We start from the raw sequence: 18,911 nt of genomic DNA, 5'->3' as shown, positions 1-18,911 counted from the left end.
AGCAGAAAGCATTTTCGAATGTTTGAATGAATCAAAGTGGGTCGTCACCGTCGAGTTTCTCTTATGCTCCAACACACAGTTGCACGGGGTGCAGAATAGTTTCCCCCCGACTTTTTGCCCGGTCTTTAGTAGAAATGTTCGTCGGTAAATGAGATGGATAAGATTTTTTCATCTTGGTGTTTTCTCTATCGTGTGAGCTCCACACGTTCACTCTATACAGTGTTGTTTACATTCTGTGATGCGCGAGTTGATGACGTCAAGACGAGTTAACTTTTTTTTTTTTTTTTTTTGTGTGGAAAAATGCGGGGATTATGCAGCCTTTTAAAAATCTGCGCCATTTTGCTGATTATGCGTTAAATTCTGCAATCGCAGAATCACGTTTTCTGGAGGGTCTACCTAGTACTAGACTCCTGGTACTAGGATGGGTTAAATACAGAGTCCAAATTTCACTGTATGTGCTGTGTGCTCTGCATGTGTGACCATTTCTGCATGTGTGACCATTAAAGAGGGTTTCATCCCTCCTAATTATACATTTCAACCATAACATAACATATTTATGAAAAGCAAAATATTATAGATTTGTCTTTTTATATATTTTTTCTCATAAACATATAATTGGACACAACAATAATTCAAATGATGATTACAGGTTTCACACTTTGAGAGGATAAATATACATGAATTATATCAATAACTACTACAACAAGTCCATATCATAAAGTAATTCAGATGTTCACAGAGGCAAATGTATGTTAACTTTAGTGTTGCCCCTTTTTCTCAACCTCAGTTAGTAATCTGTTAGTAATTTAGTTTCTCCCCTCTTCAGGCTGTGATTTCTATATTTGAACTAGAGCCATTCAATAAACCCAGAGAGCAGATACATATTAGAGAAGAGTGAGCTTGTTGCAGTAAATATACCAATAGGTTTATAGAGCGCAGATGAAATGAAACTTTTCATTGTCAGCCTTTTCGTACCACTCCCCATCTCTCTTCATGGCTGTAGCCATGCCACACTGCTCATCCTTTTCTTGTTGGGCCCAGTTGTGATAGCAGACCAGACGATCAATGACCCAGAACCACAGATCCAGAGTGCAGGTGTAGCGCATTCCCAGCCAGACGAACTCAGTGTCGGCCATCTTGGCTCTCTTTTCGACCCATCTCTGCTGGTGACTGTCAGTGATGGAGACCAGGTCATGGTGGTTCTCTCTGCAGTAAGTCAGGGCCTCATCCCAAGTCTTCTTCTCTTTGATCAGGATCACTTTGTCTGTCATTGAAATTAATATTTGTTTTAGTTAGGGTAACTATTTATTGCAGAAAAACTCAACTGTAATAATATAGAACCTTTCATACAATAATCCTTGTGTTTTTTAAATAAATAAAAATCCCCACAAAAAAGAAGTAAATAAGATACAAATGGAATAAAAACCAATGGTGAGGAAATATAAATCCAGAAATGACGTGGCACCTTATGTAAAAGCCAGGTTAAAAAGATGACTAAATGATATTCAAACTTTAAGTAGTAACAATATTAAATTCACAGTCTATCGTAAGATTAAGGACATAATCCAGATCGGTGATTCTGTGTATATTAAACATAATTTCACAACTAAAGGATATTCTACATGAATGTAAAAATATATAAATGAAGACATGAAATAATAATACTTTACTTATAGACTTTTGAAAAACTCACCGTCATAGCAGTAGAAGGGTTTTTGATTTCTGCAGTCGTTGGAGCTCCATTTTCCATTTGTAGTAGTCATAGCACAAGTCTTTGAGGCTACATCTTTAAATGAGTCTGGATCCCAGTGTCTGAAAGAGAAATTCTTCCCATCTGACCAACTCCAGATCTCTCTGAACAGGCCGATCCAGAACTTAGAAGAGCCAAGCTGATCGTTGAATTCTTCGACCAGTTCCTTGAATTCTGTTGAACTGATGTGTGTGATTCCACTGACCAGGTCAGTGTGATGCTCTCTGCAGTAGCTCTGAGCCTGAAACCAGTTCTTTAGTTCATCAATTATAAAGTATTTCTGGTCCCCTGTTTCTGTGAGAATGAAAAGACACATTTTACAAGTTTTGAAATACGTTTCTCTTACTTAAATCATGTTAAACAATGATGTTAAATATAATGAATACCATCTCACTTACGTTTCAGATTGATTAAAGTGTTTGGTATAATAATGTAGATTGCATAATAAAAAATAGGCCTTTAATTTACCATTACCATGTATTCAAACAAGTAGAATTGTATCATCAAAGTTACCAATAATGTTATGTGAAAAGTAAAAAGCAACATTTCTTTAAATTAAATGTAACTCTACAGCATGAGTTATCTTTCAACTATTGTTACACAGTATGATATAATGTATATAGCGCTAATATTGACATTTACTCACCATTGTAGCAGATAAACTTTTTACGGGTCTGAGAACAATGGACATCGTACCAATTTTGGGAGGGATTAATCGCCACACAGTTCTCAGGATCATCACCTCCATTGTTCGGCTCACTTGGAACCCATTCTTGCGTACATCCTGGATTACATTCTGTAGGATTGTACTTCTCCCCCGGCAGAGACCAGTGCCACTCTTTGATATCTCTTTCATTGATGCTCCTCAGTCCGATCCAGGCGTCTGTAGTCTGTGAAGACTTAGTCAGTCTCTCCACGTCTCTCATGTCAGACACTGTGGCCAGGTCAGTGTAATTCTCTCTGCAGTAACTCTGGGCTTCCTCCCAGGTCTTTCCCTCAGGAATGAAGTGGTACTCATAGAGGTGACATGTGAAGAAGGAACACTGACCTAAAAACAGAGACAATTCTGCAGTGATGGAGCTGACAGTATGACAAGCATCTGATCATTAAATCAAACTCATGAGTACTAGAATCACCCCCACCTCTTACATCATCCCCTTCATCTTAACGGGGGTCTTAACTTTGTAATGTTATTGAGAGTGAGCTGTTTCATGACTCCAGATGTGATTTAATTTATAATCCACTTACCCATCAGAATGAGCACAAACAGACTCCACTGCATCTTTGCTCTGTTAGATGAAACAACAAATGAGGGAGCAAATATGGAGCGTAAAAATGCAAATGTTGAGCATCAACAGCACGAACAGGCTCACATTGTGACATTTCTTTTTTTAGCACATGAAAATATCTAATTTGAATAAAACACAAATAATGTGATGCATCAAACTTCAACAGTAACTATAACACCTGAACAATAGAGTGCAATACAGTGATGACATTGTTTTGTCTTTGTGTGGAGTCTATAATATTTATATTCTGCTGGTTCGATAATAATCTTTTATTATTTTGTTTATTCACCTTTCAATGTTCTGCGGCTATCAAAGGCCTATGTTTCAGGAGTGGGTTAGACTTTATGGGCTATTCAACCAGAATGGAAATAAAACATTGAGAATAATGAATTATTAAGTTTCCCATTGTTTCTTTTATAAGCACATGTTTAGAGTTTGCATTATTTTCTTTGTGTAACGTGTGAACTTTCCCTATTAAAACATAAATGATGGTGTCATTTAACTGAGAATCAGATGGCTGTGTATATAAACATAGCAATACAAATCTAAGATGAACCATTCAGGTTATTTGATTAAACATGAACATAGTGGGGTTTCGTCTGCACACATCACTTTTTATAAAGTACCTGATTTCATGGTTAGTCTGACAAATAAATAAGACTAATTCCCATCTGATAACTAAAATATGTGGAATACATGTTGAGGAAAATATTGCACAATAAACATGATATGAAAATGACTGAACAAAATCACACTTACTTCTCCTGAGTCGTCCTGTCAGCTGCTTCTCTCTCTGTCTCTCTCGATGTGCTGGTGAGGACTCAGATATCCACGAGGTCGCTGCTCTCTTTGAGCCACCTTTGGACAAACATTTGCATATTAAAATCCAACGGCAAGATTTCTATCATGGTTGAGACAGGATCCATTGTTGCTAAGAATATCCTTTACATGATGTAACAGAAAATACACACTGCCCTGTTGACTTTCTAACAAATGAGAGAAAGTTGTCCGGCAAAAATATCCACTAATAATATTAATATATTTATATATTCATTATAATGTCTATATTTCTAATTGTTTCAGAGGAATTTATCTGAAACGATGAGTTATTACTGCCCGAGTTCTACAAGATAGATACTGATAACAAACAAGAGAAAGGGTTTCTAAAATATTAAATATAAAACATAGGAGGGATTTTGGACACATTCTATGTGAGCAAGTTTTACTGAATTTTGTATCCATACATGAACAAGAGGCCGATAAGTATAAAAGTACTGTAAGCGCTGAAACCCCTTGTCCTGATATCAGCAGGGAGCTCGTTGCACCAATTTGGAGTGAGGATAGCAAACAGGCTCGTTTCTGTAGACGGGTACCTGGGTCCCACTCACACTGGGGAAGGAGCGAGCCGATTGGTCGATACAGAGTGAATCGCACGTACAGAAGTGTGTGGTTTAAACTTGTATTGTGTGTAGGCATGGGCACTTCTAGGGGGGGCAAACAGGGGCCTGTGACGCGGAGCTTGGACCCCCTTTGGCCCGACTCCAAAATAATAAATCTATGATAATGCAATTCATGTCGAATAAAAAGTTACTGTGCTTTTTTTCAGTAATATCATTTAATAAGTGAGTATGGAACAAATGTTGTAACTTACTGTAAACAAAGCCCAACAAATATTAAGAAATACAATAAAAACAATGTTTTTCATAATTAATGTACCCCAGACTTATTTTTATTATTCTCTATCGTGGGCCAAAGTAACTAAAAATATAAAATAAAAATAATAAGAAAGTAATTGAATCAAACTCTGTTACTTAATCAAACACCAATAATGGTATTTTAAGTTTTTTCATGCGCCATGACATTAGGCATGGGCGGTTTTTAGGGGGGCCAACAGGTGCCAGTGCCCCTGTGACTCAGAGCTTGGTGTGATGGAAACTTCTGAAGTAATGGAGACACATTAGTTATCTGTCAACTATTGTTACACAGTATGATATCATTTATATAGTGTTAATAGTGACATATACTCACTATTGTAGCAGATACATTTAAGTCTACCAGAACAATGGTAATCGCTACGTATTTCTTTAGTCTGCGATTACCCCACAGTTCTCAGGATCGTCACCTGCATTGTTCGGCTCAGTTGAATACCATTCTGGCTTACATTCTGTATGATTGTGTTTTTTGTGGAAATTGTTAGCCTGTCGCTAACAATTAGGGGCCGGTGTGAGAGCCATTTTGTGTCATGTTTGGGAAAGCATGATCCTGTTTCATTGAGATATGCCCATGATGGTAATGAATGTTTAGATGTTAGTGCTGTCAATTGATTAAAAACTCAAGAAAATGGTTAATGTAATGTTTGTCTGTTGCCCACAGGACAAACAAAAATAAGAGTTCACTTGTTGTTTTATTACAATTTTAATGTATGAATCTAAGGACAGCTGGTTTGTTAAAAAACATTTTTTTCTGCTCTCTGGTGGATACACTTTGTATTTATCTGAATCACTAATACATCCAAAGCACATATTTCTGATCACATTCAAAAGTTTGGAATCGCCTGCCACTAAACCTTTATTTGGGCAGTAATGCATTGCTTGGACCATTATGTCTATATTTTGTATTGGTCCTTTATGCTTTCGGGTCATAGAAGGTTGAGGGGTTAGCAAAAAAGGGTTATTTGTTTAACACGGAGAACAAAACTCTGTACAATCGTTCAATCAGACTGGCTTGGTAAAGAGGGAAAGCACAACAGTTATATAATGTATTTAAAATCACAAGGCTTTGGTCGGAGAAACTGGAAGCTCGGCATTCAAATGTATGCAGATTTGAAAAGGAACAGGTTCTTGTGTCAATGTCAAGTGAACAATAACAATCTATGATAATTAAATTAATGTAAAATACTAAGTTACTGTGCATTTTCTCAGTAATGTAATTTAATGAGTAAGTTACTGAAACAAATATTGTGACTAAAACAATTACCAACAAGTATCAATAAATTAAATAAAACCTAAATAATGTATTTATTATCCCAAACTTATTTTATTCTTCTGTATCTTGGGCCAAAGCAACTAAAACAATCAAATCAAATGATAACAAAGTCATTGACACAAACTCTGTTACTCAGGCTAAAACACACAAAGGAAAGTCTACGTATTTTTGGAGTATGTCATTTTGGAGAAACTCTAGACAACAACAACAGCTCTAGAATTTGAAAATACACAACCGGAAAAAAATCTGCATCTTCCTTCAGACTTCCTTACAGAGCCCCTCCTCCAACACACACACGAACGCACACATGACCAATGAGGGCACGAGATAAGTTTGTGCACAGATGGAAGGCTGACAGGCAGGTAGGCCATCCAGTTATTTTAGCCGGCTCAGATGATTGGTCGTGCTTTTTACAGCGCCACGGCTTCAACAGATTTTTTGTCAAAGCACTTCAGATATTCATTGCTATCGGGATGTTAAGAGCATTCTATGGAATATAACAAGTGTTTCTGAAATAAATTACACACCCCACCTTTAATAATACACCAATAATGGTATTTTATGCTTTTTCATGCGCCATGACTTTAAACAAAAACATTTAAATTCAAATTCTTCTTGCATTAAATGTGCCTCTCATGAAATGATTGGCCCCATCACGGCCCCGCCAGTAAAATTATTCTAGAACCACCACTGCAGCTACTTCTATTCCGACTGCCTCAATGTATTGGTTGTTGCAGGGCCGGCCCTAGACATTTTGGTGCCCTAGACGAGATTATGATTTGGTGCCCCCGACCCCCCCCCCCCCCCTCCAAGCAATACACAATAGAATATATAAATATTTTAAAGCTTTATACGGAAAATCAGCATTTTGAAACAGGAAGTGAAATAGAGGGATATCAGGCATGGCTAGAATGGGTGATCTGTTTGATATTTTGAGAAAAACACTTCATAGACATATTTTTTATGTATTTGTGTATATCTGAGACCTATGCTATTGCCTACAAATAGCATGATAGGTGACCTTTAAAAGAAAACTAGACCAACAAAAATATCTCCATCAATTTACAAGTTTATACAATTATAAACCCATAGATTATATATGTGTTTTACTTTCAAATAAGCACCTCCTATGTAAATGTAAACATGACTATTTAAAGCCAGTGGACGAAAGAACCACACCTTGTTTTTGGGTCAGATCGTTTATTCAGTTTTATACAGTTAAACATCCAGTTAAAACTCCACAAAGGTAAATTTGACAAAATAGTGATACACATATTATAACCATCACCACATTTCAACCATAACGTAACATATTTATGAAAAGCAAAATATTATAGATTTGTCTTTTTATATATATTTTCTCATAAACATATAATAGGACACAACAACAATTCAAATGATGATTACAGGTTTCACACTTTGAGAGGATAAATATACATGCATTATATCAATAACTACTACAACAAGTCCATATCATAAAGTAATTCAGATGTTCACAGAGGCACATGTATGTTACATTTAGTGTCGCCCCTTTTTCTCAATTTCAGTAATTTAGTTCAGGCTGTGATTTCTATATTTGAACTAGAGCCATTCAATAAACCCAGAGAGCAGATACATATTAGAGAAGAGTGAGCTTGTTGCAGTAAATATACCAATGGGTTTACTTAGCGCAGATGAAATGAAACTTTTCACTGTCAGCCTTTTTGTACCACTCTCCATCTCTTCATCGCTACAGCCAAGTCACTTTCACAACGAACAGTCTTTTTTGGGGGGACCAAGTTGGGATTGCAGACCGAATGATCACTGACCCTGAAAGACAGATCCAGAGTGCAGGTGTAGCGCATTCCCAGCCAGACGAACTCAGTGTCGGCCATCTTGACTCTCTCTTCGACCCATCTCTGCTGGTGACGGTCAGTGATGGAGACCAGGACACGGTGGTTCGTTCTGCAGTAAGTCAGGGCATCATCCCAAGTCTTACTCTCTTTGATCAGGATCAGTTTATCTGTAATTGAAATGGATAATAGTTTTGAGTCAAAGTAACCACTTATTGCATAATCATAATAAAATAACTCTCAGCTATATAAACATAGCACTTTTCATTCAATCATAGTTTCGATCAGAAATAAATAAAAGCAAAGGATGTGGTACCTGATGTAAAAGCCAGGCGAAAAAGATGTTAGGAGAAAGAAAAAAAAAATACTAAATGAGAATCAAACTTTCAGGGCTTTCCTGGTTTTATAATTAAAACATCTTTTATACATAGTAGGAATACACACATCATCCAAATCTGCAATTATTTGTATCGAATAGATATTTTCACCACTGAAGTAAATTCAACATACCTTTATGAATATGTAACTAAACACAAAATATTAATATACTTTCAAAGACTTTTGAAAAACTCACCGTCATAGCAGTAGAAGGGTTTTTGATCTGTGCAGGTGTCTGAGCTCCATTTTCCATTTGAAGTAGTCATAGCACAAGTCTTTGAGGCTTCATCTTCAAATGAGTCCGGATCCCAGTGTCTGAAAGAGAAATTCTTCCCATCTGACCAACTCCAGATCTCTCTGAACAGGCCGATCCACAAGTTAGAAGAGCCATGCTGATCGTTGAATTCTTCGACCCGTTCCTTGAATTCTGTTGAATTGATGTGTGTGATTCCACTGATCAGGTCAGTGTGATGTTCTCTGCAGTAGCTCTGAGCCTGAAGCCAGTTCTTTAGTTCATCAATTACAAAGTATTTATGGTCCCCTGTTTCTGTGAGAATGAAAAGACACATTTTACACATTTTAAAATCATTTTCTCTATTTTAAATCATGTTAAAAAAAATGTTTTAAACAAATATGAACACGATCTCACTTAAGTTTCAGATTGATGAAAGTGTTTGGTCTAATAATGTAGATTCCATAATCAAAAAATAGGCCTATACTTTACCATTACCATGTATTCAAACAAGTAGAATTGTATCATCAAAGTTACCAATAATGTTATGTGAAAAGTAAAAAGCAACATTTATTTTCTTTAAATGTAACTCTACAACATGAGTTATCTTTCAAGAATTGTTACACAGTATGATATAATGTATATAGCGTTAATATTGACATTTACTCACCATTGTAGCAGATAAACTTTCGGCTGCGAGAACAACGGCGATCGTACAATTTTTGGGAGGGATTAATCATCACACAGTTCTCAGAATTGACACCTCCATTGTTCGGCTATCCTGGACCCCATTCTGGCGCACATTCTGGTTCACATTCTGTAGGATTGTACTTCTCCCCCGACAGAGACCAGTGCCACTCTTTGATATCTTTTTCATTGATGCTCCTCAGTCCAATCCAGGCGTCTGTAGTCTGTGAAGAGTTAGTCAGTCTCTCCTCGTCTCTCATGTCAGACACTGTGGCCAGGTCAGTGTAATGCTCTCTTCAGTAACTCTGGGCTTCCTCCCAGGTCTTTCTCTCAGGAATGAAGTGGTACTCATAGAGGTCACATGTGAAGAAGGAACACTGACCTAAAAACAGAGACAATTCTGCAGTGATGGAGCTGACAGTATGACAAGCATCTGATCATTAAATCAAACTCATGAGTACTAGAATCACCCCCACCCATGGGCGCGGGAAGGGGGGTGCTGAGGGCGCTGCAGCACCCCCTAGCGGCAGGCAGGGGGTGCGGAGCTCCCCAGTCTGAATTATTATTTGACGGTTATTGCTGCTCCCGCTGTGCATAATCTGTGTAATATGTAGCCAATAAATTCCAAATTGTTGGTAAAATAATATTTTGGCCTGCCCCGAATGTTTTTTCTGTAGCCCCGGACAATTCTACCTCAATAATATAATACATTAACCGTGCTTTACGTGAACCTTATCAAGACACTAGAAAGGACGGCAGAACTGTAATTTCCCGTGTTCAGTGAATGCAACAGAGGCAAGACACCAGACCAATCAGAGAGTTGCATGGAAATAAAAGTGTGCTTGTGTCATTCAAGCTCGCGGCTCTGTGTGTGTGCGGAAATAGCGCATTTAGTGTGTGTGAGAGAGGGGGAGAGAGAGAGGGACCGGTGCCAGCAGCAGGGACCGTGTTGTTAGCATCTGGTTAGCTAGCTGCACTAACGGACATACGGAGCCGTTTGTTCCACAACAAGCTGGAGGAGAGCTCTCCTCTCAGACTGAGAGGCTCAGGTGAGCTAAAGGACTCTGAGTGTTTCGATAGTTAACTTTAGTCTAAGTTATCTCAGTGGGTCTCAAACGGTTTGGTCAAAAATTATTCAAAAGATTATTTGCGCGGCACACCTTCATATGATCATTATAGTTATAAAAAAATAAGAGAATAAAGGAAAAACAGTTATGAAATACTATATGGCAGTAAAACAAGAATACAGTTTGAAAGGGGAGTGATTTGTAAAATATCCATAAAGAAAAAGAACATCTGCTTACAGTTGTGTTTCATCTGGGTGTTGAGCGATGTATCCATAGATCTCTTAATGTTGCTCTCAAAGTGCAGCAGATTGATGCTTTTAACTTCAATATTGAAAAACAATCTTCCCGGGGGAGCATCCCCCCGGACCCCCCTAGAGGAGGTGAGGTCCGCTCCCCACTCGTAAAGTGGGGAGCGGCCTATATGCCGTGAGCTGATTATCGAGCCTTCATTGTAACAGTCGCGGGTTTACTGTGTGTTTGCTTGTGGGGAGTTTTTTTGTGCGTGCTCTATAGTGCCCGTAATAGTGTTCACTGGAGTCCAGCACCTCAGCACCCCCACTCAAAATACCTTCCCGCGCCTCTGCCCCCACCTCTTACATCATCCCCTTCATCTAAACGGGGTCTGAGTTCACTTATTCCACTTTTTATTGTTATTGAGAGTGAGCTGTTTCATGACTCCAGATGTGATTTAATTTAGAATCCACTTACCCATCAGAATGAGCACAAACAGACTCCACTGCATCTTTGCTCTGTTAGATTAAACCAATATTGTTAGTGTACAGTGATCATTTACAAATCTTATAAATGATGTCAGTTACATTTAAATTATTTAAAAAACCTAATGGGTCAGTCAAACGACCACAAACACAGACTGCACCACTCCCTTCAGTGCAGCAGTTTAATGAGGAAGTTCATGTTAAGAAAATGCAAATTCTGAGCAGCACCAGCAGTAACAGGCACACACCACCAGGCTGTCAGGAGGCTGAACTCTCTCCCTCCCTCCCACCTCTCCCCTCTCTCCGTTCCACCTCTCTCCCTTCTCTCTCACCTCTCCACCCTGCCCCCACTGGACCGGGACTTTAACACACACACACACACACACACACACACACACACACACACACACACACACACACACACACACACACACACACACACACACACACACACACACACACACACACACACACACACACACACACACACACAGACAATCCAGCACCAGTCACTTTTACGCTGCTATGGGAATATGTAGCACTCTCATTTGCACTATGTTCATCATCTTTTTTTATATCCTGCTTACTTGAAGTAAACGGTTATTTTGTTTTTTTTTGGTATTATTGAGTGTTCTTGTATTTAATGTGTTATTTTATACCTCTGGACTGTGGGAAACAGTATTTCGATCTTTCTGTGTGTACAAACATATTTTGAGATTGACAATAAAGTTGACTTTGACTTGACCATAACATTTATTTGTAGCACATGGAAATGTCTCATTTCAATGAAACACCAGTTTCAAACTTAACAATAACTGTATAGTGCCACACAACAACACTGACTTTTTATGTTTGTTTTTTTGTCGAGGTTATAAGTATTAATATGTTGGTTGTGATATATTTAGTAGATTATCTATTCACATTAGAATGTACTCCTAATATCAGAGACAAAAACTGAAATTCTAGCTTAATTCAATTGTGTATTGTTGTTTTATAAGCCCGATTAAAAGATGTGTGTTAATTATTTTATTAGGGGTGAACTTACCCTAATGAAAATTACATTGTGTTTATTTGAACTGAGAGTGAGATTGCTGTGTATACACATCGTCTCCAATAAAACATTTAAGATTTACCACCGTTTTTAAAGCAGGGAAAATAGTGTGTTTTTCAGCCCTGAGTAATGTCTACGGGACAGGCTGCATACATCGCCCACAAAGCTCTAAAAACCTAACATGAACCTGAAAGGTAAAACTCAGGGCAACAAATATCCACTAGACTCAGACTAACTGTTTTGTTTTCATTATAAATGTCCAGCGTTCTTGGTAAAGTCCCCACCCTTTGTACAAAACAAAATGTTTCAAAGTGAAAATTAGATAAAGTTTATAATTCAAAATAAAAACTGAGTTTTTTAATCAATAAATAAATATTCCAAGTGATTTCAAGAGAAACAAATGATTTAAGGGAATAAATGAACATAAAAGGGTTTTAGATTTCATTGCTTCTGATTGAGATGTGATTCATTAAATGTTCCTCCCCTTTGGAAAATATTCTGAAGGAGAATATCTTTCTGAAGAATAAACAAAATATGAAAATGACTGAACAGAATCACACTTACTTCTCCTGAGTCGTCCTGTCAGCTGCTTCTCTCTCTGTCTCTCTCGATGTGCTGGTGAAGACTCAGATATCCACGAGGTCGCTGCTCTCTTTGAGCAACCTTTGGGCAAACATTTGAATATTGAAATTCAGATGTCAAAGGGGTCTATCATGGTGGAGACAGGATCCATTGATGGGAAGAATATTAATGACATGCAACAGGGGAAAAAGTTGAACACACTTCCTTGTTGACGACTCAGTACTGTGGGCAATCCCCACAGGAGCAATTTGGAGTTTAGTGTCTTGCACAGGGACACAACAACATGCTGACTGCAGCGGGGTTTGAACCTGTGACCCCATGATCTGAACACCAACGCACAACCCACTGCACCACACGCCTCCCAAATACAAATCAAAAACATTATCTCTTTGGTGTCTCTATTCTTATGAGTCTGTCCATCCAGCTATTTCATTCCTGTGAATGCTATATCTCAGGAGAACGTGAGGAATTCATTCAAGTCTTGCACAATCTTCCACTTGGACTCAAGGATGAACCAATTTCTGTCACATGTTTGACCTTTGATTGTGGTCAAGAGGCCAAAAGTCTCTGAGACCTCAAAAAACACAATGTTGTGGCCGTAACAAGAATTAATATGTTAACTATGACAAAGTCTCTCAACTTTCTGATGGGATGACATGATGAATCGATGACATGTTGGACAGACATGGATGTAAACTGCTTCATGACTGGTTGGGAGAAGCTACAAGTTCCAGACGGTAACTCCAGTTTAGTTTAGTGCTCTTAATAGCATACATGTTATTGAACTAGGATATTCAAATAAATGTGCAGTCATTTTATACACCAATAACTATTCAATAGAATTATCCTAAAGTATATCATAATCAGTAAATAGCAATAATCGTGCATAAACAAGATACTTTTGAGAAACAATTTCTCAAAACAAATAGGACCAAGTGTAAGCCAGTGTGGGACACCTTATAAAAAACCTTAAGACTTGATATGGAACGATTGGAAACTATTGCCTGAATTCTACAAGAAAGATAGTGATAACAACCACTTATTTAACTGGTAATTATCTAGCTTCACAGATCATGCTTAAAGTAAAATATTAAATATAAATATACACAATACAGTAGGGATTACAGACTGATCCAGCCAGGCCATATACAGAGCACTGGGGCAGTCGCTGTGTGGCACAGGAAGGCTCCGGGATATTAACATCACATTTACATGAACATATCAAAACAACACAACAAGAACAAAGACTGCTCTTAACTTAGGAGGAAACACATCCCATATTTCTTTCCTATTTGAATAACTCTGCCATGGCAACAGTCACAGTGTCCACCTTTTTAATACAGTTTGGTATCACTGTTTTCATGTCCTTAATCCAGGGTTGCCAACTATCATGCATCTGGCGTGTGACACACGCTTTCACTCTCAATCTCACGCTCTCACGCTGCCCAAACTATTCTCACGCCAAAAAACAAGATGAACCGGCGATCGTTTTTGTTTGGTTATTTACAATGTTGAGTTGACAGCTGCTCAACCTGTCGACCCGCTCCCTCCCCGCCCCCACCACTCTTAACAACGTGAACAGACAGCAGAGCAGTGAGAGGCGGTTGGCCAATCCCCGAACTGTATTGCGCATGCGCAGATCTAAGATCCAATAGAAATGATAAAAAAAAGTCTGCTGCTTATTGTTCTTCTAGGCCAAAATAGAGTCAAAGAGTATATGAGAGTGAGAGTGTGTTAATTAATATATTTGGCAGTTTTTAGTAAGTCTGTAGATTTGTGTGTGTGTGTGTGTTTCATGTATAGGCCTCTCACGATAATTAATTTTGTTGGATCCATTTTCCCGGAAATTATTGCGATAAACGATAATATTGTTGGCACCGTTGTATGACCATTTGAGAGCACTGACATAATGATAATATATAATAATAATTCAAGTACATCCTTTCAAACTGCTAGTCACATCCTCATGTACATGGAAATGTATCGAGTTCATTTTTATTTATCGTACGATAAGTCAATTATTTGCTTATCGCGACAGGCACACAATAAAACAGTGGAAACAAAATGTGTTTGACTTTCATTAGTGAATGAAACTTTGTGCCCTTTAGAGTCTGTGTCCAATGTTGTGTATTATATTGTATATATATCCTATATATATGCTAAGGTCCCGCTACTGACACAATAGCAGTCATTTAGTGTGCATATGTGTAATTAAACCCATGATATCAAAATCTCACTCCAGCCAGGTACCCAAAGTTGGCAACCCTGCCTTAATCTGATAAAGAGTCCTGAATACATGTTTCACCTGCTGTATATTCCATGTATAATACAAAGGCTTAGACTTAACTTAAAGAGAACAAGATCAAATGGGTGGTCCAGGATCTCATGATTTCACCTTAAAAAAGTATATGAGGCCCTAAAGCAACTGCTCCACTATCTGTATCAAATGCACACATTAATGCCACCAACTGAGACAATACAAAAAAAGTAGTACAACAAATAAACTGGAATTAATTTCACTTCTTAAATTATTAATATATACACACACACACACACACACACACACACACACACACACACACACCATCTCCTTTTATCCTCCTGAAGAAGCCTCAGCGGCGACACGTCGAGGAAACCCCTCCTCTCCCTCTACTCTTTTAAATACCTTTTGGTTCTTTTAAAACGTACTTTTATCCATTTATAAAACAATTGTATTTGTTTTATATATTTTAAGTTATTTTATGATCGTTTTGAAGGGCTCTGCTCACAGGGACGCCGCAATACCCCACCAGGAAGCCGGGCTCCTCCAGACTCATCCCCCCTCTGACTTTCCTCCTCTTCTTCCTCCTCTTCATCCACCACCAGCTAATCTACCCCTCCACAATTATCACTCTGCTCACCCCCCTCCCCACCCTCATCCCTCGTCTCCCCTCTCTCCCCCCTCGTCCCCTTCATCACAACCTATTCAGGGAGCCTAAAACACCTCTTGGGCAAACTGGAGGGCAATTTTGAGGGGGCTAGGGGGCACTGTGACGCGCTGTGGCCGGGACGGCTGATCTCCTTGTACCAGAGGAATACGAATCTCCAGGACCTTCTGGTCCACACAAACCTCAACAAAAGCACCAAAACCAGGGAAGCGCCTCGAGTTTCTGAGGTTGATTTCATTCGCCTCCTCCACGTTTTTAATCCCTTCTCTCGAGAGGGGAGTAATATTCGGCAGGTCTTGACACCTAACACAAAAAACGCTATTAATGCAATTAGCTGCAAGGCCTGCCACAGACTCTATGTGGGGGAAACGCGCATTGAGATCAGCCTCAGAATAAAACAACACCGATACAGAATCAGAGACGGGGACGGCACGAGCGTTTTATACAACCTTTTTAAACTCCATGGCCTCCAGAATGTGCAGTCTATGGGCCTGGAGTGCAGAGCGGAGCGGAAATGGATCCATCGCCTGGGCACCATTGACCCGGGCGGATTAAACGAAAAGTACAACTGATGGGTCCGCCTCCCACCACTCAAACATGTTTTAATAACCTTAACAACCTGTATGATCTCTCTCCCCCCAGTTTCTCTTCCCTGCCGATCGGTGATTTTAATCTCCTTCTCTGCGGGTGCGTCAGCTTGTTTGAATTCACCCCCCGCGTCTTTTATCAAAGCACTTATATTTATTAATTATTTATAGAGATTTTTATATATTCGTTCCAAACCAATTAATTTCAGTGATCCTCCTCATCTGGACTTTTTTTTTACTGGTGTGCTCCATTTGTAAGGCATGTTTTTAGCACTATCTTATTTATCTTAATGGTGTTCATATTTATTTCTTATATGTTTGTTTTTATCACTTATTACATGTTTTATCCCTTTAATGTATATATGTGCATGTTTGTACCTTATGATTGTAATCAAAGCCACATGAGGAGCGATCCTTTTATTTATTTATTTATTTACATTTATTTTAGTTTATTTTATTACCTGGAGGCAAGAAAACCACCCGCAGAGAGAAACTCTTCACCGAATGGCACCTTCTTAAATAAACAGAGCAAATTAAACACCTGTCCTTTGGAATCTTTTAAACTTATCTGACCTTGATCTTAGTAGTTTTTATTTTCCAGTGACATTCTTTTAATTCTACTTATTTTATTATTGCATTTGTGTTTTAAAACTTGCACTTTCACTTTTAATTGTATTTTATGCATTGTTTTAACTAGAATCACTTTTAATTAACCATTTTAGATCCCCTTCTCATTTAAGGTATTTTACTGATTCCACTGGGATGAGCTCCATACACGCACGCACACACACACACACACACACACACACACACACACACACACACACACACACACACACACACACACACACACACACACACACACACACACACACACACACACACACACACACACACACACACACACACACACACACACACACACACACACACACACACACTATATGATGGATACCCATAGGAGGGATTTTGGACACATTCTATGTGAGCAAGTTTTACTGAATTTTGTATCCATACATGAACAAGAGGCCGATAATTATAAAAGTACTGTAAGCGCTGAAACCCCTTGTCCTGATATCAGCAGGGAGCTCGTTGCACCAATTTAGAGTGAGGATAGCAAACAGGCTCGTTTCTGTAGACGGGTACCTGGGTCCCACTCACACTGGGGAAGGAACGAGCCGATTGGTCGATACAGAGTGAATCGCACGTACAGAAGTGTATGGTTTAAACTTGTATTGGGTGTAGGCATGGGCACTTCTAGGGGGGGCAAACAGGGGCCTGTGACGCGGAGCTTGGACCCCCTTTGGCCCGACTCCAAAATAATAAATCTATGATGATGCAATTCATGTCAAATAAAAAGTTACTGTGCTTTTTTTCAGTAAAATAATTTAATAAGTCAGTTACTGGAACAAATTTTGTAACTTACTGTAAACAAAGCCCAATAAATATTAAGAAATACAATAAAAACAATGTTTTTCATAATTAATGTACCCCAAACTTATTTTATTATTCTCTATCGTGGGCCAAAGTAACTAAAAATATAAAATAAAATAATAAGAAAGTAATTGAATCAAACTCTGTTACTTAATCAAACACCAATAATGGAATTTTAAGTTTGTTCATGCACCATGACATTAGGCATGGGCGGTTTTTAGGGGGGCCAAGAGGTGCCAGTGCCCCTGTGACTCAGAGCTTGGTGTGATGGAAACTTCTGAAGTAATGGAGACACATTAGTTATCTGTCAACTATTGTTACACAGTATGATATCATTTATATAGCGTTAATAGTGACATATACTCACCATTGTAGCAGATACATTTAAGTCCACCAGAACAATGGTAATCGCTACTTATTTATTTAGTCTGCGATTACCACACAGTTGTCAGTATCGTCACCTGCATTGTTCGGCTCAGTTGAATGTCATTCTGGCTTACATTCTGTATGATTGTGTTTTTTGTGGAAATTGTTAGCCTGTCGCTAACAATTAGGGGCCGGTGTGAGAGCCATTTTGTGTCATGTTTGGGAAAGTATGATCCTGTTTCATTGAGATATGCCCATGATGGTAATGAATGTTTTGATGTTAGTGCTGTTAATTGATTAAAAACTCAAGAAAATGGTTAATATAATGTTTGTCTGTTGCCCACAGGACATACAAAAATAAGAGTTCACTTGTTGTTTTATTACAATTTTAATGTATGAATCTAAGGACAGCTAGTTTGTTAAAAAACATTTTTTTCTGCTCTCTGGTGGATACACTTTGTATTTATCTGAATCACTAATACATCCAAAGCACATATTTCTGATCACATTCAAAAGTTTGGAATCGCCTGCCACTAAAGCTTTATTTGGGCAGTAATGCATTGCTTGGACCATTATGTCTATATTTTGTATTGGTCCTTTATGCTTTCGGGTCATAGAAGGTTGAGGGGTTAGCAAAAAAGGGTTATTTGTTTAACACGGAGAACAAAACTCTGTACAATCGTTCAATCAGACTGGCTTTGTAACGAGGGAAAGCACAACAGTTATATAATGTATTTAAAATCACAAAGCTTTGGTCGAAGAAACTGGAAGCTCGGCATTCAAATGTGTGCAGATTTGAAAAGGAACAGGTTCTTGTGTCAATGTCAAGTGAACAATAACAATCTATGATAATTAAATTAATGTAAAATACTAAGTTACCTTGCTTTTTCTCAGTAATGTAATTTAATGAGTAAGTTACTGAAACAAATATTGTGACTAAAACAATTACCAACAAGTATCAATAAATTAAATAAAAATAAATAATGTATTTATTATCCCAAACGTATTTTATTCTTCTGTATCTTGGG

At 38.2% G+C, this 18,911-nt stretch overlaps 2 protein-coding genes across 3 annotated transcripts; both read right to left on the bottom strand.

The window, feature by feature from the left end:
• Positions 1-490: 490 nt before the first annotated feature.
• On the bottom strand, positions 491-3,893 carry LOC307027684 (macrophage mannose receptor 1-like). The gene is made up of 5 exons (XM_079695966.1): positions 3,799-3,893; positions 2,999-3,039; positions 2,397-2,798; positions 1,694-2,044; positions 491-1,264 (listed from the first exon to the last, which is right to left on the bottom strand). Exons 2-5 carry the CDS (start codon positions 3,030-3,032, stop codon positions 927-929), a joined length of 1,125 nt encoding a protein of 374 aa, XP_079552092.1. The 5' UTR covers positions 3,033-3,039; positions 3,799-3,893; the 3' UTR covers positions 491-926.
• Positions 3,894-7,220: 3,327 nt separating this feature from the next.
• LOC307027688 (putative C-type lectin domain family 20 member A) lies at positions 7,221-12,724 on the bottom strand. 2 transcript variants are annotated; one of them, XM_079695971.1, is made up of 5 exons: positions 12,552-12,724; positions 10,929-10,969; positions 9,137-9,535; positions 8,431-8,781; positions 7,221-8,026 (listed from the first exon to the last, which is right to left on the bottom strand). In XM_079695971.1, the coding sequence occupies exons 3-5, from the start codon at positions 9,204-9,206 to the stop codon at positions 7,719-7,721; spliced, it is 729 nt and encodes a 242-aa protein (XP_079552097.1). In that variant the 5' UTR covers positions 9,207-9,535; positions 10,929-10,969; positions 12,552-12,724; the 3' UTR covers positions 7,221-7,718. The 2 variants fall into 2 exon arrangements, with proteins under 2 accessions (XP_079552097.1, XP_079552098.1); XM_079695972.1 differs by lacking the exon at positions 10,929-10,969.
• Between the last annotated feature and the right edge of the window lie 6,187 nt (positions 12,725-18,911).

Source organism: Notothenia rossii, assembly GCF_949606895.1.
Source record: "Notothenia rossii genome assembly, contig: scaffold_298, whole genome shotgun sequence".
In the NCBI taxonomy this organism is placed as follows: domain Eukaryota; kingdom Metazoa; phylum Chordata; class Actinopteri; order Perciformes; family Nototheniidae; genus Notothenia; species Notothenia rossii.
Note: the sequence above shows the minus strand (reverse complement) of the source record. Positions and strands in the feature narration are given on the sequence as shown.

Coding starts and splice junctions, on each gene's coding strand:
- LOC307027684 (XM_079695966.1), bottom strand. CDS start 3,032: ATGCAGTGGAGTCTGTTTGTGCTCATTCTGATGG. Junction 2,799..2,998: donor GTTTGTGCTCATTCTGATGG/GTAAGTGGATTA, acceptor CTCTGTTTTTAG/GTCAGTGTTCCTTCTTCACA. Junction 1,265..1,693: donor ACCCTTCTACTGCTATGACG/GTGAGTTTTTCA, acceptor TTTCAATGACAG/ACAAAGTGATCCTGATCAAA.
- LOC307027688 (XM_079695971.1), bottom strand. CDS start 9,206: ATGATTAATCCCTCCCAAAAATTGTACGATCGCCGTTGTTCTCGCAGC. Junction 8,782..9,136: donor AAAGTTTATCTGCTACAATG/GTGAGTAAATGT, acceptor TCATTCTCACAG/AAACAGGGGACCATAAATAC. Junction 8,027..8,430: donor ACCCTTCTACTGCTATGACG/GTGAGTTTTTCA, acceptor TTTCAATTACAG/ATAAACTGATCCTGATCAAA.